The 24,957-nt window shown below is 36.8% G+C and overlaps 1 protein-coding gene across 5 annotated transcripts in view; it reads right to left on the bottom strand.

Annotated features, from left to right (window-relative positions):
- Positions 1–24,957, bottom strand: part of LOC121974325 (probable LRR receptor-like serine/threonine-protein kinase At1g06840) — a 55,850-nt gene that overhangs the window by 27,742 nt on the left and 3,151 nt on the right. For all 5 annotated transcript variants that reach the window (XM_042525330.1, XM_042525332.1, XM_042525328.1 and 2 more), the window contains exons 3-10: positions 18,965–19,106; positions 17,797–17,868; positions 17,556–17,627; positions 16,227–16,370; positions 16,083–16,151; positions 15,936–16,007; positions 6,622–6,693; positions 1,853–1,921 (exon numbers count right to left, since the gene is read on the bottom strand). In XM_042525330.1, coding sequence (XP_042381264.1) covers positions 1,853–1,921; positions 6,622–6,693; positions 15,936–16,007; positions 16,083–16,151; positions 16,227–16,370; positions 17,556–17,627; positions 17,797–17,868; positions 18,965–19,106 — 712 coding nt within the window. The remainder of the gene's footprint in view (positions 1–1,852; positions 1,922–6,621; positions 6,694–15,935; positions 16,008–16,082; positions 16,152–16,226; positions 16,371–17,555; positions 17,628–17,796; positions 17,869–18,964; positions 19,107–24,957) is intronic.

A 24,957-nucleotide genomic window follows, 5' to 3' on the forward strand; every position in this document is an offset into this window, starting at 1 on the left:
TAGATATGCTTGAGTGTCATGTAAGGGGCTAAGCCAATGGATACTTTCATAAATCCAATGTTAGGCTAATATCATATTAGGGGGTCCACTAACTAATCCATGGAAATATAAAAGACAGTATGTCATCAATTAACATGATCAATCAATTTCTAGAGAACCCATGCCATGACCATCAAGAAGCAAGCAACTACATAAATTCCTACAACATCTCAAGAGGGCTTCAGGAGAAGGTCTTTTGTTTTGTAATCAAGGTTATCTTCAGACAGCAAGGTACTCGGATGCAAACTAGGTAGGCTCTTATTCAAATAGATGATCCATATCTAGCTATTCTATTCTCTTAGGAGGTAATCCCATTTTTTTTAATAGGAAGAAAATAGATAATTGTCAAAAGATCAAGTACACAAGTAGAATACAAAGCTATGATAATAACCCCACAAAACCAATAAAGCTTGATTATGATAACACGCTCATGTTTCATAAAAGGATAAAACATATAAACATATAGAGATTAATTGTCACTTCATTAGAGAAAAAGGTTATATGGTTGAATACATTTGTAACAATATCAATTTCTACAATATATTCAAACTATCTTAAAGGGGTTATGGACCCTTCTTCTAAATATGTAAACAATGGAGGTGTTATTGGAATATTGCATACTCGATTAATAACATATTATATATATATATATATTGGGAGTTTATCTAAGGTTGTGTGTTAGAATAATTCTCCTTATGAAAATGTCATATGAATCAATTGCCCATAACCTAACCCAATCCGACATGGTCCAATCACAAACATGTTGGGTCATGCCAAATTTGGCACTATATGGGGATCCATATCGAGCATTTAGGTCATAGCCCATGAGCCCAAGTCATGCACAACACAACACGAGAGTGGGCCCGCATGGCTTGTTGGTCAAGTTTAGCCTCCCATTTTCTTTTGATTCATATTAATATTAATTATAGATATTAAAAAATTTTAATAATATTTTAAAATATCAATTTTAATATTATAGATTCTATTATTTAAAATATTTTATCAATTTTTAATAACTTCTAAAAATATTTTTTTGAAAATAAATATTTTAAAATAGTTTAGGCCCAACAGTATGACCTAGTTGACCCTAAGCTAAAGTTGTACTTGACCCCAACTCAAGACGAGCTAACACAAACCCGGCTTGATTTTGGACATGGCACGACAAATTTTAGGCTAAGGTTGGCCCAAGCTGTACTTGACCGTGGCATGGCCCATGACACCTCTACTCACATATCTTGTATCAAAACTAACTAATTTTGTAACTTTAAGCGAGAGAGGATGTGAAAAATTATATATAAACATGATTTCCTCTAGTCATAGAACTCTCTAAATTGATTGAGGATATCTTCATTCTTCCATATCAAGGATGTGCCCTCCTTTTTTCCTGTAGCTTTGATCAAGGAAACCATCCAGATTACTGACTAAAGGTCACCACAATTAATAGGGCAGCAGAAGACTCCTTCCCAATTTTTCTTTTCCTTATTTTAGCTTCTGTTTCACTCTTTTATTTTCTTGTTCAAAATGACAACATTGTGTTATGAACGATTGAGATTTACCAAGTTTGAAAAGAGTGACTACTGTGGTATTTGTTTTCAAACAACTAAATCTGTGGAATTTAGAAGAACAATCATACTATAGAGTACAATATACAAGATACAATCAGCATTTATCATGAGAGAGAGAGAGAGAGAGAGAGAAGGTTATGGGCTACCAAATTGACTTCATCAATGTTAACAAACATACTTGAGATCGATGAATTGGAGAATATTGTGATGCATATTCTACATCATCGAAAGAAACACAATGGACTTACAAATAGCCAAGTTGAGACATCCTGCTCAAATCAGGAATAGTTCCATGCAAGTTGCAGTTTCTAAGACTCCTGTCAGCCAAAAATGCGAACAACCATTATGATAAATACACAACACTACAGCTTGCTAAATAAACATATCACTATAATAAAATGCTCTGAATTATGGGAATATAGAAATGGCTAACAATTTCTCTCCAGAACAGAAGTGATAGTCAGCAGAGTGCTAAGTTGATTTTTTACTCCAAACAAACATGGAGGAAAGATTATGATTTATCTCTCTACCAATATGTTCTAGGCCTGAGAAGTTAAAAAATTGATACCAAACCAATACCCTAAATCTGAAAGTAAAGGTGGTGATTCAAAGAGGTTGCTCATGAGGGATGGAGTTACTTGTTTGTCTTAGTTGCAATCATCTGTAGTGGCACTGCCAAGGGTTGCTTTGTTCTAATAAGTATCAAATAGGAAAAAAAAAAGGTTATCAATGTCAAGATGAAAACTACTATCAACTAAATCTAAGTCAATACACTAATGAGTTCTGATATAATGTAGTCAATTGATGAATAGCAATTTAATCAATCAGCGGCAATCCAATCAAGGAGTATTTAATCCAATCTTTCAAAACATCACAGATACGGATTCCAGGGTCAACCACAAAGGTCAAAAATGTTATACAATTAATTAAATTCAATTCAATTATCTCATTGTCTCAACTGATTTCGAAGAAAGGGACCAATAGGCAAAAGGTAGAAGGCAGCCAAACAGAGATGGATCAACCACAGCCTATACAGCTGCTTTGCTGGTACAGGATGGGACACATCAAGCATACCCACGCATGACCAGAAGCAAAGGTAAAGTTGTAGGAGGGTGTCCAACATGATGAGGGTAACATGCAAGTACATCCAAGGACATCTACTAGGCGAGATAAAGTTATTGCATCAATGCAAGGGGGGAAGAAGCAAGTCAATTCTGGACGGCCCGGGCCGTCTCAGGCTTGATGAAGATCGGCTCATGGAACATTCAAGGCCTCAACAAGGGCCTCAAGCAGAAAGGAGTAGAAGGCCTCTTTCGGAACCATAAGCTGAGAGTGTTAGGTGTGTTGGAGACAAAACTTTCGATCTTGGGATTTCAAAAATTGAAGATGCAAAGGTTTCAACATCACCAAGTGGCACAGAAGGACAACCTTGCAGGATTCTCTTAGTTGGCGACGACCAAAAGGTCAATATGGAGGTGTGCAAATTGCATGATCAATATGTACACTGCTTGGTGACTTGCAAGATCTCTCACTGGGTATTTGCAATCTCGTTTGTTTATTGGACGGAAGGCCTCTCAATGGCTCAACCGAAGACAAATGTGGTGGTATTTTGATTTTTAAACTTTTGTGTCCTCTATGGGTTTGGACGATCTAACCTACACGGGTTGTAGGTATACATGGACAAATGGGCATATCTACAGCAAGTTAGATAGGACTTTGATCAATAAACCTAAGTGGCTTTGCAAATTTCATTCCACTGGACTGTCTATCTGATCTCACTTAGCCTGCATGATGTCTACTATGGATGGCGACAACCATCTTCCTAAGCCAGTCAAAGCATGATACTTTTCCACAGCTCGTTGAAAGTAGCAGTGTACAATCAGTGAATTTGTGGCACTGCTCAATTTCGTCTCGAGCAGATCTTGAAGCTTTTGAAGGCTGATCTGAGACAACTGAATGTAGAGCACTTTCAGCACATCACAGCAAGGGCGGCTGTTGCACGACAGAGGCTAATTGAGGTTCAAGAAGCTGGTTTGTCCCCTGGTGCACTGCCCGACAATTACAAAGAACTACAGCACTCGGTAGCTTGTTTGAATGTAGCGGAACATTGCTTTTGTACGCAGCATGCAAAGCTGGGATATTTCAAACAGGTGGACCGCAATTCCTCTTATTTTCATGCGCTTGTAAAACGAACTAACAAGAGGAATGAGATCACGGTTGCGGAGAAGGTACATGGTCGTCTTACGAAGTTGTTTACTAAAGTTCTTCAGCCCTTCACCGACGATGGAAACTTGGGGCATGCTTTGTACGGAAACTTAGGGCTGATCAGCAAGATCCGATGGTTCGCCTCCCAACAATTGGAGAAATCAAGGCGGCACTCTTTTATATAGGGACAAGCGCGATAGAACCATGCTTTGATATCTCTTGTCCTGAAGTCAGCACATGCAAACAAAGTGATGGACTACAAGCTAATATCTTGTTGCATGACTTTCTACAATGTTATTGCTAAGATCTTAGCGATTAGAATGTCTGGTGTTATGGATCAACTCCTTCACCAATCTCAAGCTGCATTTGTGAAAGGTCGACTCATCACGGACAATATTCATTTGGCCCAGGAGCTCTTTTGAAGATACAACATGAAGCGAATTTCTCCGAGGTGCATCATGAAAATTGATCTTCGCTTTTGACTCGGTGCATTGGGCTTCCTGCATGAGGCCCTTATCGGGTTATACTTCCCGGATAGATTAGTTAAGTGGATTATGGAGTGTGTGACTACCACGTCCTTCTCGGTAGCCATTAATGGGGGGCATTTGGGTTTTTTCGAGGTGTCAGGGGATTGAGATAGGGACCCTATCACCATATATTTTTGGTATTTGTGTGGAAATATTTGGGAGACAAATACAACAGAGTACAAGCTATCCTGGTTTCAACTACCACCCTCAGTGTGCTCACCTCAAACTAGCTTGCCTACGCAGATGATATATTTCTTTTTAGAAGAGGTGATGCAGATTCAATGGGTGTATTAATTGCATCTTTATAGGAGTTTGGTGAGGCATCAGGTCTTCAAATAAATAGACAGAAGTCATGTGGGTTGATGATACGACACTTATGCGGCTGCTCACTATTACACGCTTTTAGGAGGGTTCCTTGTCGTTTAAGTATTTTAGGATTCCTCTGATTGTAATGAGACTTCGGATTTCTGATTACAACCCCCTATTGGATTCGCTAGGTAGACGGATTGATGCTTGGCCTCGGAAAACTATCTTACGCGGGCAAGACACAACTTATTACCGCTATATTATAGGGAGCGGAGTGCTTCTGGTTATCTATCTTACCATTTCCTATGGGTATTATTGATCTATCTACAATATATGTAGGTTTCATGTGGATGTCTAAGCACCTGCCGATCTCCTATTGATATGTGCAGACTAAAGGATGAAGGTGGTTTGGGATTTCATGATCTGCATGCTTGGAACTTAGCCCTCCTAGCTAAGGTATTATGGCAGGTGCAATCCAAGGAACGTGCACTTTGGATAAGTGGATGCATCACACTTACATGAGGCGCACTGATGTTTGGTCCTAGGAGGCTGCTCACACAGGCTCCTAGCTGATCAAGCAGTTGTTCCATATACGAGATCTCCTTTCAGTGGCTGGGGCACCAATATGTTAGCGAACTCATTTTCTCAAGATGATGGTGTGACTCAGGCTTATGATTTCTTTAGGCACCCTAGTCCCAAGAAACCATGGGCCTGAATAGTGTGGAAGACTTATGTTCAGGTGAGTCATGCAGTCACATTCTGGATGTTGGTATAGCGACGTCTTTCCACTAGAGACAGGCAGGAGTACTTCAAGGATTGATAGTGCACCTTCTGTCGTTAGGTGATGCAGTCATAGCTCAGAAGCATTTATTCTTTGAATGCCCCCCTGTTGCGAAGCTTTGGAAGAGGATCAGAGACTAGCTACATATACGACAGGAGATGTCCACATAAAGGAGGATGATGAGCGTCTTGGGTAGATACTACCGAGGGAGTCAGTTGTTGACAAATGTCCGTTACCTGGCTTTGTCTTCTATGATTCACTGTGTTTTGGCGAGCGAGGAATAATAGTTTTTTGGGGATGAGCAAATAGATATTAAGTGGATACTCAGGGGTGTGCAAACACATGTATACCGATTACTAGGGATATATTCTGATCTAACGCTGTGTTAGACATAAGTAACCCCTGGGATGAGGGATGGTTGATTATAGTGATTGAGCTTGCTCAACGATGGTTGTACACCTTTTTATTTGGATTTAATATATTTTTATTTATCTAAAAAACGAGCAATGAAAGAAGGCTTAGACTATAGAGTCTACAAGAGTTGAACTAGCAGGAGAAGAATAAACAAATTTACAATGTGAAATATGAAGATAAGTTTTCACTGATGACAATGGTATCTATAATCCATCTATGCCTCAATCATGTTTCATTGGTTGATTCATCGAACAAGTTAGAAATGCATTATGGAGATTTGCAAGAGATAAACATAGAGAAAAAACTATGTTGTTGTTAGTAGCTTTGGTGTCGAGTTGAAGTGAGGTCAACTTGCATCAATATGAGGTGCAAAAGGGTGTTGTGAATGGTCAAGCATTTACATACTAGTTGGAGATACTCAAAACAAACAAGGTCAAGTTTATATTTCATGCAAAGGTCAGTTCCCTCTGCAAGCTTGTAATTAAATAGTTCAGTGGAGAAATTTTTAAGCAAATCACACCAACTAAACTTGAAGTCATCATATACCCAATTCCCTCTAATTACTAGGTAATATTGAAGTAATACATGGCAGAACTTGCCTCTCAATATAGCCAACTTCCTACCAATTAATATGGTGTCACATGTGAGGATGTTAGGTTTGATTAACTATTATGGAATATATAGTAGCCTATGAAGAAATGGACTTCATGTAGGAACAAACTCAAGGAATAAGTTCATAGAACAGAACTTGGTGAAGAAATATCGGGCATAACTAACTCCTTACAATTTTACAAGTGTCGTCATATTGCTGTATGAAGCTGGAATGCTGCCACTGAAATTATTGTTATCAAGCTGACTGCAGAAATAAAGAAAACAGTAGTGTCACTTGGAGTTAAACATTATTTTTGAATAAAAAGAGGCAGATTAAGATGAATATACTTTGAATTGTGCATGAGCTGGTTCAGTAGTTCAGGCATTTAATGAAAGCATAAGCAACATGTTCTTTTTCTATTAGGTGATGGTATTTGTTGTGGTGTTCCTATTGTTAAGTCATCAATTTCCATGATGGTTTCATTCTCGAATACCAATTCTAATAAGAGATTATCTTTTATTTCTATAACTATGTTTTCATCTTAATCCTTTTCTAAAACATACTCCCATGTAATCTTCAAGTCTTCCTCTTAATGAGGTAGGCTTCACAAGTATTGGCCCAACCTTTCCTTGAGAAGGGGAAAAATATCAGCGTCAAATGCCCAATGTTCTAAGCTATTAGAGCAAAAATAAAGATCATTCAGCATACAATATAATATGACACTCAAACTCATGCTTTTGTAGTAAGTACAACAATGCAGAAAACACCAAAATGCAACATCCTAAGCAGTCACAAGTATATCCCACGGTTCCGAGCAAAATATAGCACTACAGATATACAAGAAATTCTCACATGTTAGTTGGACAATTTGCTATCATGGGTTGGCTGATTAGACAAGACTAGCCTACTCTAAGCCTGCATGCATGGTAATTTAACGGCTAGCGAAGGCACCTTCAAAGGCTGGAAGGCGCCTTCGTATTGTTCATCGAAGGCGCCTTCCACATAGCAACTCAGCTCAACGTTGATCTCTGTTGGACCCCGTGGATATTTTGATGTGATCAACTAAGTTAGGTTAGGTCCTGTTGTTATTTGATCCCTGTGTCTAAGTGTACAGGAACTTAGGAGCGCAAGAAGTCGAGCGAAAAACGCAGCTAGCGAGAAGGACGGCACGGGAAGAGAGCCGACGGGCTCGGTGCATCCGAAGGACGAGAGAGCTGCGGAAGAGTACACCGGTGGGCGAGAAGAACATGCACGACGTTCGAGGGACGTAAAGACGGGACAGAAGCCTGCTCGAGGAGAAGGCCGGAAATTGAGTTCGGGTGAGCCCTATTTCGGTTGGCCGGAATCACCCAAAAGAATGGAACTTCGGATGTTGAAGCAAAGAAGCGAGCGTGCTGGAAACACTGCTCAAGGCACCTTCATCATAGCTTGAAGGCGCCTTCACCTTGAAGGCGCCTTCAAGATTTGATGAAGGCGCCTTCATCTGGTCAAAAGTGACCGTTTGAGCGCGGATAAAGTTTTATCCGCTGACTTGGTAGAGGCGCCTTGAACCTTGTTGGAGGCGCCTTGGACCCTCGGGATAGACTTTTCAGGAGCTATATAAAGGCCCCTGGAGTTAGGAAATATTAATTCATTCAAGCAATCAACTCTGTAATCAATTCTTAGCAGCTAGTGAACTTTCTAAGTGTAAAAAGGCTTCTCCACCTACAATAAAGGAGACTTTCTTAGTGCGCTTTTTCCAAACGCCTTGGATTAACAACCTTCTTGGTTGTAACCAAGTTAGTCGCTGAGTCTTCCTGCTTTTCCTTTTATTTTATTTACTGTTTATTATTGCTGCTATATTTTTGAGTTGAAAGTTCTTGAGGAGGGTATATTTTTTAGTTGCAGGCAATTCAACCCCCTCTTGCCGGCTCCGCTGCACCAACAATCTCTTCGCGTCCCCAACTCTGACCTTCTCCTCGAGCAGTCTTCCTTCTCGACGTCTCGTCCCTTGAACGCTGCGCAAGTCCTTCTTGTTCGTCGGTGTATTCTTTCGCAGCATCTCGTCCTTTGGATGCACTGAGCCCGTCGACTCTCTTCCCGTGTTATCCTTCTCGCTGGCTGCATCTTCCGCTCGACTTCTTGTATTCCTAAGCTCCTGCACACTTAGACGCATAAATCAAACACAACAGGATCTAACTGAGACCACATCAAAACTACCCCGGGATACTAACAAGTTGCATCTCCCTCAGAACTAGGGTCTAGTGTTAAATAGGCAAAAGTTTTCATACCATAGGTTAGATAAGAATAAATATTATAGGAAAACTAACAGTCTAAGATTTGGAACATGGAATATAGAAACTTGTTGGTCCGGATCAGCCGGTTGGAGAGGGTTGAGTTGCTTGAAACACTTAAAAGAATACCTTCTCGTTCTTTCAACTTAGGTTAGCAACAATTGCAAATAAAATTAAACAGAAATAGCAATTTTAAATAAAATAGTAAAAGGTACCAGAATTTACTGGGTTACAACCTAGCTAGTTGTTAATCCAAGACAAATGACAGCTCTTAAGAATCTCCTTCACTGAAGGCGGAGAAACCTTTTACACTCGTTAATAGCTCAGACTATTACTAGAAAATCAATACAGAAGTTGTTGTTTCTTTCCTAGGTCCAGAAGTCTTTTTATAGCCCTTGAAAAAACTTATCCTCAGGCTGAAGGCGCCTTCCAGCCCTCTGGAAGGCGCTTCTAGCGAGGCAAAGGATAAAACTTTATTCTTTCTGCCAACGGCCAGATTACCTGGTCGAAGGCACCTTCCATGGCTGGTTAAAGACGCCTTCAACCATTGAAGGCGCCTTCAACTCCTGTTGAAGGTGCCTCTAGCAGCTCCATAGCTCCATTCTAGCTCTTCCGCTGCTCTGGTCACCTGGGTGATTTCGGCCAACCGAAATAAGCTCACCCGAGCCCAATTTCAGCCTTTTCCTCAAGTAGGCTTCCGCTCTAGCTTCTCGTCTCTCGAACGTCGTGCACGTCCTTTTCGTCCACCTGCATACTCTTCCACAGCGTCTCGTCTCTCGGACGCACCGAGCCCGTCGATTCTCTGCCATGCCGTCCTTCTTACTAGCTGCGTCTTCCGCTCGACTTCGTGTGCTCCTAAGCTCCTGCACACTTAGACACAGGGATCAAAACATAACAGAACCTAACCTAACTTGGTTGATCACACCAAAAATAACCTTGGAGTTCCAACAATCTCCCTCTTTTTTGATGTGAACAACCCAAGTTAAGTTAGGGTAAACATAACATAAAGTAATATAAAGTAAAAAACAATAAATATTGCATTAAAGTGAAAAAATAAAAATTTAAAGCTACCTCCCCTTAGACTTAATATTCCCTTCTCCCCCTTTGATCACAAAAAAAAAAATTGGGGTACTTTAAAAAAATCTAAGGGTACTTTTTCAAAATTAAGAAAATTTTAACCCTTAAAACATTTTGAAAGTTTTACAAGTTTTTGTAAAGGAAAACCGATAAAAAAAACTAAGTTAAACAGATGAGAAATTTTTTCTAAGTTTTACAAGTTTTGAAAAAAAATTGTAAGTTAAACAAATTTCCAAGCAAAAATATTTTTGAGAAATTTTAAAAATATTTGAGCAATTATTTAAAGAATTATCTAATTTCAATTTAATACTCTATTAGTTAGTCAATCAAACATTTTATTTCAGTACCTGGCTTCCAGGCTATGGCGAGGCACTAGGCCTTCTTGGTTATTGGAGCAACAATCACTTTCTAGACAAAGCTTCATAAGGAAATTAAACGTTTAATGTACTCTTTGAAAGCCCTAAGTCCTAATTAAACTTTAATTAAGACAAATCTTTGGAACCCAATATAGGTTCCTTCCAACTGGGTTAATTAGAAATTTCTTTGGAATGTATTTCTAAGAAATTTTCTTAATTTGTCCTTTATGATATTTAAAATACCAGTTCAAATTATATCTTCTAATACTTGTACTATATGTGCATGTATGATTTTTCAAGTTTTTTATTTTTTTTAGCAAATTGTCATTTTCTAGCTTTAATTTATCAAAATCTTCTAATGGACAAGATTTTGCTAGAATTAATTTTAGCTCTTTAATTTTCTTTTCTAATTTGCAACAATCTTTAGTTAACTAATTTAACTAATTTAACAAATTTAAATAACTTATCAGGAGGAAGAGATCGTACCTGACTTACCTTGTCGATCTCGTTATCCGTAGCTCCTCCTGAACTGCTACTTTCTTCCGATGTAGCTCCCCCTTCATCGATGCTCTCGATGCTCATTTCGGACGAGCTTACTTCGTGTTCATCTTCTTGATGACTTGTCATTAATGCAAGTCCGGAGAAAGCCTCAACTTCCGATTCGGACGACGTTTCGTCCCATGTCGCCTTTAGAGTCTTGTACTTGTTCGTTTGGGCAGGCTTCTTTCCTTTGTCCTTGTTCCTTAACTTAGGGCAGTTGTCTTTAACGTGCCCTTCTTCGTTGCAGTGGTAGCATTTGATTGTCCTTTTCTTTCTACCAATGGTTAGTTTTTATTGATTTAAGTAACTTTTTAAAACGTCTTACCATCATTACCATTTCATCGTCGTCGAGAGAGGATTCTGAAGTTTGTTTGTCCATCTTTACCTTAAGGGCAATATTGTGCTTCAGCTCCTTCGGATCTGCACATCTTGTTTCGTAGACTTCAAAGGTAGAAAATAATTCTTCTAACGTAGTTGAATCTAAATCCTTAAATATGTAATAGGCATCTACTAATGATGTCCATTCAGTACTTCTAGAGAATGTATTAAGCGCGTACTTTAGCGAATCTCGGTTACTTACCTTTTCTCCGAGATTTGTGAGTCCAGTGATGAGCTCCTTGATCCTTGAATGAAGGTGTGCAACTGTTTCGCCTTGTTCCAGTTTGATGTTGCTGATATGGTTTCTGCGCAGATCCCGTCTTGCGAGTTTCGCCTCCGAGGTTCCTTCAGGTAGTTCCAGGAATTTCTCCTAGAGCTCCTTCGCAGATTCGTAGACTCCGATCCGGTTGACTTCTTGTGGCGGTAGAATGCTTAGCAGATGGAACTCTTCTTTCCTGTTTGCCACGAAATCAGCTTACTCCTTTTTCGTCCAGTGGTATTTATCTTTACCTTCGGGTGCTACAAAACCAAACTCCATTATTAGAAATAAATCGAAATTAGACTTGAAAAATACCTCCATCTTCTTTTTCCAGTTGACGAAGTCCCCCTCGAACTTTGGTGGGTGGATGCTTGAATCGGCCATCTCGTGTGCTTCGTTCGGCGGTTAGGCTCTAATACCACTCGTTGGTTCGGGTCGACCGGTTGGAGAGGGTTGAGTTGCCAGAAGCACTTAAAAGAATACCTTCTCGTTTTTTCAACTTAGGTTAGCAGTAATAACAAATAAAATTAAACAGAAATAGCAATTTTAAATAAAACAGTAAAAGACATCAGAATTTACTTGGTTACAACCTAGCTGGTTGTTAATCCAAGACAAATGACAACTCTTAAGAATCTCCTTCACTGAAGACAGAGAAGCCTTTTACACTCGTTAATAGCTAAGACTATTGCTAAGAAATCAATACAGAAGTTGTTGTTTCTTTCTTAGGTCCAGGGGTCTTTTTATAGCCCTCGGAAAAACTTATCCTCAGGATGAAGGCACCTTCCATAAGGCTGGAAGGCACCTCCAGCGAGGCAAAGGATAAAACTTTATCCTTTCCGCCAACGACCAGATTGTCTGGTCGAAGGCGCCTTCCATAGCCATGACTGGTTGAAGGCGCCTTCAGCCATTGAAGGCGCCTTCAGCCATTGAAGGCGACTTCTGCTTGAAGGTCGCGGAGGCGCCTTCAACTCCTGTTGAAGGCGCCTCTAGCAGCTCCATAGCTCCATTCTAGCTCTTCCGTTGCTCCGGTCGCCTGGGTAATTTCGGCCAACCGAAATAAGGCTCACCCGGGCCCAATTTCGGCCTTCTCCTCGAGCAGGCTTCCGCTCCGGCTTCTCGTCCCTCGAACGTCGCGCGTCCTTCTCGTCCACCAGCGTACTCTTCCGCAGCGTCTCGTCCCTCGTACGCACCGAGCCCGTCGGCTTTCTCCCGTGTCGTTCTTCTCGCTAGCCGCATATTCCGCTCGACTTCCTATGCTCTTAAGCTCCTGCACACTTAGACACAGGGTTCAGAACATAACAGGATCTAACCTAACTTGGTTGATCACACCAAAAACAACCTTAGGGTTTCAACAGAACTCTCATTGGTAAATCAATAGAGGTAGTAGATGCGATGATTAGAAGAATTAGTATTTTGTGGGTATAAAAGATAAAATAAGTAGACGAGAAGGAAAAGATGATAGAGAACTCGGGTTTTAAGTTATGGTACACAAGAAAGAGTAAAACAAGAAATAGAGTGGATATTGTTGTAGATAGTTCGTTACAAGATGAAGTTGTAAATGTAGTTGAAAAAGGGGACAGAATTATAACCCTTAAGATAATAATGACGAAAGAAACTATGAACGTAATTAGCATATATGCATCACAAGTAGGATTAGATGAAGTTACCAAATCAAGATTTTGAAACGACCTAGATGAAATATTATAAAACATTCAACCAAATGAAATAATTTTAATAGGAGATAATCTGAATGAGCATGAGCAATATAAGAGGATATATGGGAGTTATGAGTTTGGAACTCGAAATAAAAAGGGAAAATTATATTGGATTTTGCGATAACATATGACCTTATATTAGCTAATACATTTTTTAAGAAAAGAGAATAACACTTGGTCACGTTCAAAAGTGGGAATAATAAATAGGAAATTGACTTTCTTATGGTTAAGAAAAAGGATAGAAAGATTTATAAAGATTGCAAGGTCATCCCCGGAGAAAACTACTCAGCATAGGTTAACATAGTATCAATAGAAAGAAAATATATATTACTCCTAAAATTAAGTGGTGGAAGTTAAAGAATGGGAAGCAAAATATATTTAAGAAGAAGGTAGGAGTGCAAGCATTAGGTGAAATATACGGTGACTCTAATACGACATGTGATAAGATGATATCAAAATTGAAAATAGTAGCTAAGAGTGTACTCAGTGAGTAAAAGGGAAATGCACCACAATGTAAGGAATCTTGATGGTGGAATGAGAAAGTACAAGAGAAAGGGAAGAAAAAATGAAAAGCTTACCCTCCATTGATCAGACTTTTTTTCATTTTCAATATCATGTTAAATAATTTTGTAAATCATTCAATACCTTGTTTCTGTAGTCTATACCTCTATCGGAATATCATCTGGTTCAATGACTTTTTTATTGTGCATCCCATTTAAAACTTGTTCTAATTTTGATATTTGAATTCTATGATAAAAATTTAAATTTCTATGCTACCTACTTAAATTACCTAATTTAAGTTAGTCACCTGAACCTTCATTAAAAAGCTGATAAAAATACCTCTTCCACCGCTCTTTTATTTTTCTATCATTTACTAGTACTACATTTTGTTTGGATAAAATATCTTGTCTTCCTTTCTCTCACTTTAGTTATTCTATAAATGTCTCTTTTACCTTCTTTTGTATCCAATTTTTGATATAATCATTCAAAAGTTTTATTTTTTGCTTCATTTACTACTTTCTTAGCCTCTTGTTTAGCTATTGCATATTTTTCTTAAGGATATATATGAGGATGTACGACTAGAGTAAAAACTTCAGGCAGAGTAACTGAAGCATTTCCAATCAAGATAGGATTACATCAAGGATCAGGTTTAAGTCCCTAACTTTTTATGCTAATTATGGAGAACTCACTGCATACATTCAAGATACAGTACCGTGGTGCATGTTATTTGTAGATGATATTGTTTTGGTAAAAGAAACATGTAAAGGAGTAAATGCTAAGTTAGAATCTTGGCATGAAACACTAGAAGGGAAAGGTTTTAGGCTTAATAGAATAAAGACAGAATATATAAAATTTAAGTTTAACAGTATTAGACGTAATGAAACAATTATTAAGATAAGAGATGACGAGTTGTTTGGAACTGAGAGTTTTAAATATTTAGGATTTACAAAACGACGGAAGGATTGAGAGAGATGTCTTACATATAATTTAAGTAGGATGGTTGAAATGGAAGAGAGCGTTAGGTGTTTTATACGATCGTAAAGTACCTCTAAAACTTAAAGGAAAGTTCTATGAAACCGCAGTTAAACCTGCTATGTTATATGAAGATGAATGTTGGACTATGACTTAGCACATAAGTAGAAGATGAGAGTTGCAGAGATGAGGATGTTAAGATGGATGTGTGGGCATACGGGGATGGACAGAATAAGAAATGAGATCATTAGAGAGAAAGTCGAAGTTGCATCTATTGAGAAAAAACTCTGAGAGACACGTTTAAGATGATACGAGCATGCACTTAGACGACTAATAAATGCTCCAGTTAGGCGATGTGAAACTATAACAAACATGCACATCAAACAAAGAAGAGAAAGACAAAAAAAACTTAATTAGCAATAATAAAACAAGATAAAATTTATTTAAGTATAAATTATGATATAGTAGGGGATAGAGCCCAATAGTATAAAAGGATTGATAGACGACTAATAAATGCTACAGTCAAGTGATGTGAAACTATAACAAACAAGCACATCAAACGAGAAAGAGAAAGACCAAAAAAGACTTGGTTAGCAACAATAAAACAAGATAACATTTATTTAAGTATAAATGATGATATAGAAGGGGAGCCTTGGCGTAACGGTAAAGTTGTTGCTTTATGACCAAAAGGTCACAGGTTCGAATCCTGGAAACAGCCTCTTGTAAAAAGTAGGGTAAGACTACGTACAATGGATCCTTCCCCGGAACCCTGTATAGCGGGAGTTTCGTGCACCGGGCTGCCCTTTTTTTTTATATAAATGATGATATAGTAGGGGAGCCCAATAGTATAAAAGGATCGATATAGTCGACCTCACCTAGTGGGATAAGGATTAATTGTCGCTGTTGAACTCAACTTGATACAACTATTATACCTATGGAATATATTAATGGCCATTTAACATATGCATACCATCTAAATCTTTTTTATTTTTTTATTTTTTTCCATTTTATTATTTTTAAAACTAGAAGGGGAGCCTTGACGCAATGGTAAAATTGTTGCTTTGTGACCTAAAGGTCACGGGTTCAAATCCTAAAAATAGCCTCTTGCAAAAAGCAGGATAAGACGGTGTACAATGGATCCTTCCCCGGAACTCCATATGACGGGAGCTTCGTACACCGGGCTACTTTTTTTTATTATTATTTTTGAAGCTAAAGTAAATTACTCGAATAGTAGTATTCATACACTCCTTTCCAGTAAAACTGTTAGTATCGTCGGATCAAACTACTTTTACCCTAACTATTTAGAGTCGACAACATAAAATCTATCATCCATCCAGTTCGATGCAAAGCTATATTAACTTGCTAATAAAACAAAGCAAACTAATATTCTAAAAAAAACAACTTTTACAATGATTCGAGCATGTAAACAACGCACAGGATTTTTAGCTTTGACAGCAACCAAAGTTCTGGGGGAAGCAATCCAGATAAGTTATTGTTGTCCAATAGACTGCAAAGTTCACAAAAGAAAACAAAAGTAAATTTAGAAAATAGATGACTAGAATAGAAGTTGCAAAACACTTACAGATGTACAATTGGCAGTGTGAAGAGCTCACGTGGAATTGGCCCACTCAATGAATTATTGTTCATGTGTCTGAGGGACAAAATGAAGCAAATTAATGAGAATCCTCCACAAAATGGCAACTAGGAGCAACAAGGACCTACTCACAAATGTTTTATTTTTCTCAAATTAGCGAATGATTTGGGTACTGGCCCTGAAATATTATTTTCGTCTATCTGTAACCTATTTAATATAGGAAGATTGCCAATCTCATCAGGTATAGAGCCAAATAATTTGTTGCCACTTAGAAGTCTGCAGATAGAAGATAAAGGGCCAACTGTAAACATATCAATTAATGAAATATTAAAGAAATGAAATAATCTAAACAATACTAATAAGACGGCAAGAATTGCCAAAAGCCTAAGTTCAAGACAAAAGCAACACTTTAAGTTGGAAAGTTTTAGATTGGCAATCAGTTGACATTTGCACGCAGACAAAAACTGAGAACTCCATGGGTGAAACTTAAACTAAACAGAATATGCAATATGGTAGATAAACATATATCAGCATGTTGATCAAGCACAGAAAAATTACCTGTGCAATTGTCATGCGAACATGACATAAACTCCATCAAGCTCTTCAAAGTTCCCAAGTTAAATGACTTGAAAAACCACAAACTAGGAATGATCATTTTTTCACTTAGTTGAAAGGAAAATTTCTTGTATTTACTTAACATCTCAAAGTTCAAACATATAATTCAAGTACACAAGCATCAATTTTAAATTCACAAATTTAGTCAAGTTTCCATTGTCTTTTGGACTGCTCACGTCCAATTTATTATCAAATCTGATAATTGTAAGCTAAAAGAAACCATATGTTGCCTGAATATATAATTCAAGTTGTCTAGGGCTAAAGACACTAAAACTCCTCCAACCCCATAAATAAAAATAGGCTTGCCATCACCAAGAAAGTGGTGATGGACTCAGACTGAATCCTGAATGCAAGCATCTAGCAAAGAATGGAGATTCTTAAATGATATTTCAGTGGTTTAAATAGCTTGTAGCCAAAAAAACCCAGCTATGTTACGTTTGCTGTGGATAAGATTAATAGGATGTTATAGGTAATCTAAGATTTTCCTTGAATAGTTAGCTTGAGATTCCGATGCTAAGCCTCGGAAGTTTGAAGATATTGAAATTGCTTGAAAAATAGAAGGATAAAAAGGGTAAAGATATCTATATTATATAAGTCATATTACAATGAAACAATCAAGTTAGCGGGTACTATCAGAGAGCCTGTAAAAAAATTTGCACTGATCCACTTTAATATTTTCCCAGACTAAAGATTCATGATATATGATATATTACAGTATTTCTTCACATAAGGACATAGCACATATTATTATAAAAAGGAAACTAAGAGAAGAACATGCAATATATGGCATGGAAGAAAGATAACATTTACATGATTACTAATCTGTAGTTTTGGGTAAAATCTTACAGAAGCTTCAAGGAGGCAATATTGCCTATCTCCTTTGGGATAGTTCCACTTATCACATTCCACATAAAATCCCTATAAAAATGGAAACAAACTAATCAAAAGGACAGTAATTGGAGTAAGAAAAAAGTGTTCATCTAATCCAGCTCTATTACATATGAAAAACATAATTCAACTATATTTCAATAAAATAATAGTATGTCCAAATTTCATCTTTCAGCAATCAAACTATATAATGACTCACATGATTTCCAAATGTGACAAAAGCCCAAGCTCACGTGCCAGATTTCCAGAAAGATTATAATTTAACAATTGCCTTGGAAAAAACAATGTGTCAGGATGAAGTCAAAAGGTGCATATACATCCCATTATAGTAACTCAAATTAATACAACTAAAATTAGAGAATAAGTTGATTCACTACTAAAAGGATTGGAAGAATATTGAAATTGGTGCTATTGCATATTTGCATATCAAGCAATTCTTTTGATCAACCAACACAATGATTCTCTAAATTTTCTAAATATCTATAACATTTTGACAAGTCAAGTTTGAGTTGGTCTACCATAATCTCTATAACATTGGAGTAGAAAGTTATTGAGCAAAGAAAACTCATAACCCGAATCCTTTCTGTCCAAGTCCATAGACAATTAGGTTAAGTCTGTACCTATCATTTTAAGAGAATCTGAGAATGCCAACTGTTTAGCAATCCATTACGAATATTCATTACAGTTTCTACATACATTTCTTTGATTATCAAGCAAACATATGGTTCATGATTGTCTTCTATGTTTACAATTCCCAATCAATAACAGAATTGGATATGGCAAACCACTTAAACAACAGATTCTATTAGAAAAGACTTTAAGCCGGTACATTTCCTGTTCAACAACAGAACTGCAAATGGCAATCCACTTAAACAACACAACCTATTGAAATTGATTTAAGCCAGTACATATTTTGTTTTTAAAGCAAACTAAGGTAGCTGGATGGAAAAATGCAGCTAATATAGATCATTCAACATAGGGGAAGCCATGTCCATTCAACAAGATATGATCCTGTACTGCTCATGTCCAGAAACATTCCCACAGCATTGCATTGAAACAATACTTCAAAGTCCCGCCTAGGGTGAGTGTTATCACCTTTGCCACATAATACTTCAAAGTTGAACCTTAAACTTATTCTACCATGTGCAGGAAAGTAACAATAAGAATGAAATAGTTAGATCAGAACTGAAAAACTACATTTGTATTCCCTCTTTCTCCATGAAACTCAATAGACAAAAAACTAAAAGGAATGCTTGAAAATAGAAGGGAGAACAAGAAAATTTTATATAAAATAAGAATGTACTATTGTCATATTTGAAAATGTAGAAACAAAAGGCATAAAAAGAATTTCAAAGCGTTTAACATACAGTGCTTTTATGTGCTGGTATCCATTTTTTTGTGTACAAATAACGCCTGTCCAATTTGATGTACATGGATCTCCATTGTCCCAATTTTTAAGGCTTCCCGTAGGATCGATCAAATTTCTCTTAATAATCCTTAATGAATAGACTGCATAAAAAAATAAAAAAGCATTATCATTCCTGAATAAGAAATACAAATTCTGGCACTGACTCACAGGATATGGCACATCCTAAACATAGAATAGCATGTAATAAATGAGTTGTCTAATAAAATTCCAAAGCATGAGTGAAGAAATATTACAACTTTTCACCTAGGTACTATGTCATACCTAAGGAATAGTTAATTACTGAAGAGCAAGTCTATCTCATATATTCAATTTCAGTTCTACTTAACTTAAAACCTTTAATTTCCAGAACTTTTCTCCACAATTCACATAAGACTTAGAGCTGGTCCATACTCCATAGCAAGGTTTAAAATTTAGACCCGTGCTGAGGTTTCGGTTCTGGATCGGAACGATACGGTTTCGGTACCGTATCGTGTCATGCCGATATAGTTCTCGGTATTTTCTAAATATAAAATATATTAGTTAAAAAATAAAATATTTAACATAAATATTTAAAAAATAAACAATATAAAAAATAATCTTAAAAAAAAAGAAAAGATATGAAAATAGATAAATAAATAAATAAAAATTTTATTATAATTTTTAAATTAAAATAAATGAAATATAAAATTAATTAGATAATTTTATTAGGGTTTAATAAAGTCTTTTTAGATTATCTCCATCATAGCTAGGAGTTAGATTTAAATAATTAACTTAAATTTAATTAAAAAAATTTGAAATCCGACACCACTCGCGAGCTCACGCGACTTCGGTGTTGCCACAGGGTTGCATGACCCCTAAACCATGGCCACGGGGATCGCGTGACTCCTCACACGACCGCGGTGGTCCCTTTGCAACGGCCGCAGGGTCGCGCGATGCCTCCGCGGAGGCAGCGGAAGGGTTACTGCTGTTGTGGGGTCGAGCAACCCCTCCGCTGCGGCCACGGGGTCGCGCAACATGTCGCAGCTGTTGCAAGTCTGGTGCCGAGGTCGTGCCGGTGCCGGTCGCCAACCGGAACGAGATGTTTCGCCCGTTTCGACCATCTCGACACGACACTTAACCATGCTCCATAGTGTAAACCTACAATTATAGGAAGTCATTTCTCACAGCGAGTGGCTATAAAACTGACTACTATATTAACATATATCGCATTATCAAATAAATATAATTACTAGATATTTCTTTAGTTTCTAAATAACATTATCATCGGCAAGAACATTTCAATTTTCTATCTTTAGTGCACCTAACATTACTAAGATTTCTATAACTTTTTTACCAGCTTTAGCAATTCTATAGGATTTCTCTTGTCAATCATGTTTTCTAGATCATCATAGAACATATGATATTCTTAAATTTGCTACACTTATTAATTTTCTGCCTAAATTTTGAATCCTTTATATCTATTCAAAATTTCAGAATTGTCATAACTTCTCTGATGCTTAAATATGCCATCTTCTAATAGCCTTTTGTACTTTCTCAAACCAATATCAACTTTCTTTATATATACAATTTTATCTTAACGCTTTCCAAGAATTGATGTAGCAACAGTTTTGGTATTATTTGCCATTAAAGTCCATTCATTTCCTATTCTGAACTGAATCTCTTCATTTTGGTTTAGAATGTCCTCTAGCTAGACATATTATAGTTGAAAAGGGTTTCTCAACATCCTGGGTATTTTCTTTACAAAATACACCCTAGCCCCTCTAGATCAATCAGACTTGTACTCCATAGACTTAATTCCTTTTCTACCACAAGGAAATATGTTTTGCAACTTTACCTGAATTACCAATACCTGCCAGTTACCACCAAGCAGGAGACTATTCTGCAACGCTTTCTCTAGCATCAATAGTGTTTGAAGAAATTTTTTTGCAACACAACCAGCTAACTTTTATAACAGACTCATACATTCTCACTGAGAATCTTCAACTATAGCTATGAATGGTTAATTTACAGTGGACAGGGATCATCTACCAGTCTAGATTAATACATGAGTATGCCTGAATTCCCATTGTGCTACACTACTAAAATTTACTATTATATATTAAAAAAAACACACAATGCTCTCAGATAATTGATTAATACCACAAAAGAGCATTTTATCTTTTACATAAATCCAAAATAAGTTTCTTGCATACCCCACTCCTATCAGTGTAGAATCCAATTAATCTCCTCTTTTACTTTGTCCACGTTGATAGAGGTTCTATGAACAAGCTTCAAATGCTATTCAAGGCAGCTACATTTTGGATATAGGATAGAACCAAGAGTTCTTTTAAACTTCCAAGCTGCTAATATTGCACTTATTTTCTCCTGATCTATTCAGAAAAGCTCTTCAATATAGCTTCAAATCTCAAAAATTCTTGCCAAAAACTATAATAATGAGCTACTGCATTTAGTCCTTGTCAAGATAAACTTTGACGGCCAGGTGGATTTCAAACAGAAGTCATTTAAAGATATAGCTATATAGGGTAAATGCCATATGATATGATATATTAGCATAAAACTTAAAGAAAATGGTTTCCATCAAATTCTCATATGTTATGACCACAATAAACCATATGCTACCATATACCCTGCACTCATGTTCATTTTTCTTTCTACATCAAGTTTATCAGTAGTTTCCTTTTAGTGTACAAATAAAGTCACTAGCAAAATTAGCCAACAAACTCACAGCCAATCATTAAACGGCCATAAAGGGAGAAAGGGATTCCTTCCTAAAAGATACTTTCTTTGATCTCTTCAACCAATAATTATAAACTTTAATACTGTTTTTTCCCATTGAATTAATACATTTTGCTAACAATTGTTGCCACAATTTGGACAACCCAATAGGGAATCGTTTCTGTGCTTGTGTTTATCTGTAACTTCTCTGCCTCCCTTCTTCACTGATTCCAAGTTCCATGCAATTTATTAGATATGTCACTATTTTTCTTTATTCTTGCGAGTTATGCATGAAAAACTAAACACTTAAGAAACATATCTATTGATATCAAAGCCCTGTTTCCTACAAAGGAAGGAAATAGCTAGGAAAAGCAAGGGTAGGAAAAAAATAAAGGTTGTGAAATATTTTCCATCCGATTGTTTCCTTTAGCAGGAGGGAAGAGGGAGGAAAAAACTTTGAAACTTTACTCATCAAAGATTCAAAAAAAAAATCCAAATTTTATAACTTATAAGTTTGAATTTGAGCTCCATTCCATGCAAAAGTAAATTTTACGCCCAAATCAAACGGAAGCAATATTGAAGAAATCTTAGAAAAATCTGTTGTCATGTCCTTCCCTCCAACTTTTTCACTACTATAACAACAACCAAGTCTTATCTCACTAAGTGGAGTATGCTATATGGATCATTTTACGCCATTGGGCTCTATCACTAACTATATCATCATTTATATTTAAATAAATTTTATGTTATTTTATTGTTGCTAATCAAGTCTTTTTTTATCTTCCTCTTCCTCGTTTGATGTACACATTTGTCATAGTTCACATCGCCTAACTAAAACATTTATTGTTCTTCGAAGTGTATGTTCATACCATCTTAAATGCGTCTCTGAGTTTTCCCTCAATAGGTACAACCCCATTTTTTCTCTAATATTTTCATTTCTTATCCTATCCATTCTTATATGTCCGCACATCCACCTTTACTTCCTTATTTCCGCAACTCTCATTTTTTGCTAATGTGCTTAAGCATATCCCAACATTCAGCTCCATATAACATAATAGATCTAATCGTCGTTTTATAAAATTTTTCTTTAAATCTTAAAGGTACTTTATGATCCCGACGCTCTTCTCCATTTCAACCATCATGTATTCTATGTCAATCATCTCTTGTAATCCCTCCAACTTTTTCACTAAAGGAAACAAAAGAAAAGTGCAACTAGAAAATTTTTTATGACACCTCACTTTATAATTTGTTTCCCACATATGCAACACATCCTAAGTAATACAACAACATTGAACCTGTGGTCATGCAATTATGAACTTATCATTATTGCTTACCTAAGGAATAGGTGTGAGTCACAATAAAGACGTGCTATTCATTGACATTGATTAGATGATACATTTCCTTCAACATGGTGTTAGTTAACAGTGAAACTTAATCTCCTTTTTGGGAAATGGGGTTAAATTCTGAATGATGTTATTTATTTGAGGATAGACAATACATCTTATCATTAGCATGTTACTGTAATAAGCATATCCTTGTAGATTTTAAAATCTCAAACATAATTTTATAGCATATAAGAAAATTCAACTATCATAAACGCAAGGCAGAAAGAAACATTCATTTTCTTACCATTAACAATCCAACAAAGGATATCACACAATCATCTTGTTGAAAGTATTAGATTAATGTTATTGGCGTAGCGAATTTATTCTCATAATATATAGTAGTTTTAGAGTTTAAATTTTAAAATGAGTCCATATAGATCCACATGGTTATCTATTTGTGAAGGCAATTTAATATTTTTCTTCCCAAATCCTACATCATATTAAAGCCCCCTTTCTAGAGTTAGGACTTTCTAGAGATATTCCCCTAGGGGGAAGGCCTTCATCGCAACTAACAACCTCACATCATACAAGTTGTCTTCTTCTCCCACACAAGTCTCTCTTCCTCAAAAGACCGATTTCCTTGCTACAATCTCTGAATCTCAGCTTAAGCTAGGAGACAAGGATCATCATCAAGGTTCCATTATTTGATCCATCGTTATTGCCATCACACATGGAAATCACTACGTGGAGCAAACAACTAATGTTGATGCCTCTTCTCTTCAATGGAGACATCATCTCTCAAATGCCTTTTGTAATCTACAAACAAGAGTTGCACACCTATGAGCAATGTTAGTCGTGCAATCCTGAATTCTCACTACTTCCTCCTATAATTGATCCACGAGCAGTCTATCACCAAAGCCACCATATTCTCAGAGTCACCACTCGCCACAAGACCTTATGAGCACGACCACTGTTGTTGCTTATCTTCAAGATACCTCTTGCTCCGTCTCACAATGCAAGCTCTAGGGACTTTTCGTCCCTAATTCTTGCTCATATGATGTTATCACTTGACAAATAACAAGTGGATATCATTTCTTACAACTCTTCTCTAGACCCTTCTAGGCCAACATGATGCAGCATTGCTACTTAATGGGATGATCCATAAGTTCAACAATAAGGTCCTCTCATCTATCTCCTCACATGCATTGTATTGTGGCCACAAATAGCCAATAAGGGCTCAACAAACAATCGTACCTAATCCCTCTCATCCTTCAAGAACCAAAGCTTGCAAACCAATCCTCTCCCTTTGAGAGGATGATCTCCACCTACAAACCAAAGAGTGATTCTCCTTTAAAGATATAAAAGCAACAATTGAACACGGGAGCACCATCACTACTAGCTTTTCTGTAACTTAACTTGGCCTCCTTCCTCCACTCTCTATGAGGTCTTACAAGGACGCAAGCACCCACTACCAACCTCTATTAGCAACTAACAACCTATTGATGATGACTCGAGCACTACTGCTACAAAGTACCAACCTCTACTTACAACCTAACTCTCTACTTACCAATAGTTGTGCTTCATGCAAACATAAGCACTACCACTAATAGTCTCTATTCATATCCCAACCAGCTGTGCCCTCCATTAAGTTTTATTTTGCCTATGTGTGAATGTTATCTTTTATATTTGTGAGAGTTTCTCTAGTTTATATAATAACTAAATATAGATAGTATCCATTCTCAAGGTTGAGAAGCTTGAGATGTATTATGAGTTTAAGTTAATAGAGTTATTCATCTAATGGGTTTAGTCCCACATTAGTAATTCTACATTTAGGATTTTACCATGAAGTATATACATATACAACAGGTTATATGGCTATTCATTTATAAAGCAGGAGCAATATCATATTTTT

Source organism: Zingiber officinale, chromosome 4B (genome assembly GCF_018446385.1).
Source record: "Zingiber officinale cultivar Zhangliang chromosome 4B, Zo_v1.1, whole genome shotgun sequence".
Lineage (NCBI taxonomy): Eukaryota > Viridiplantae > Streptophyta > Magnoliopsida > Zingiberales > Zingiberaceae > Zingiber > Zingiber officinale.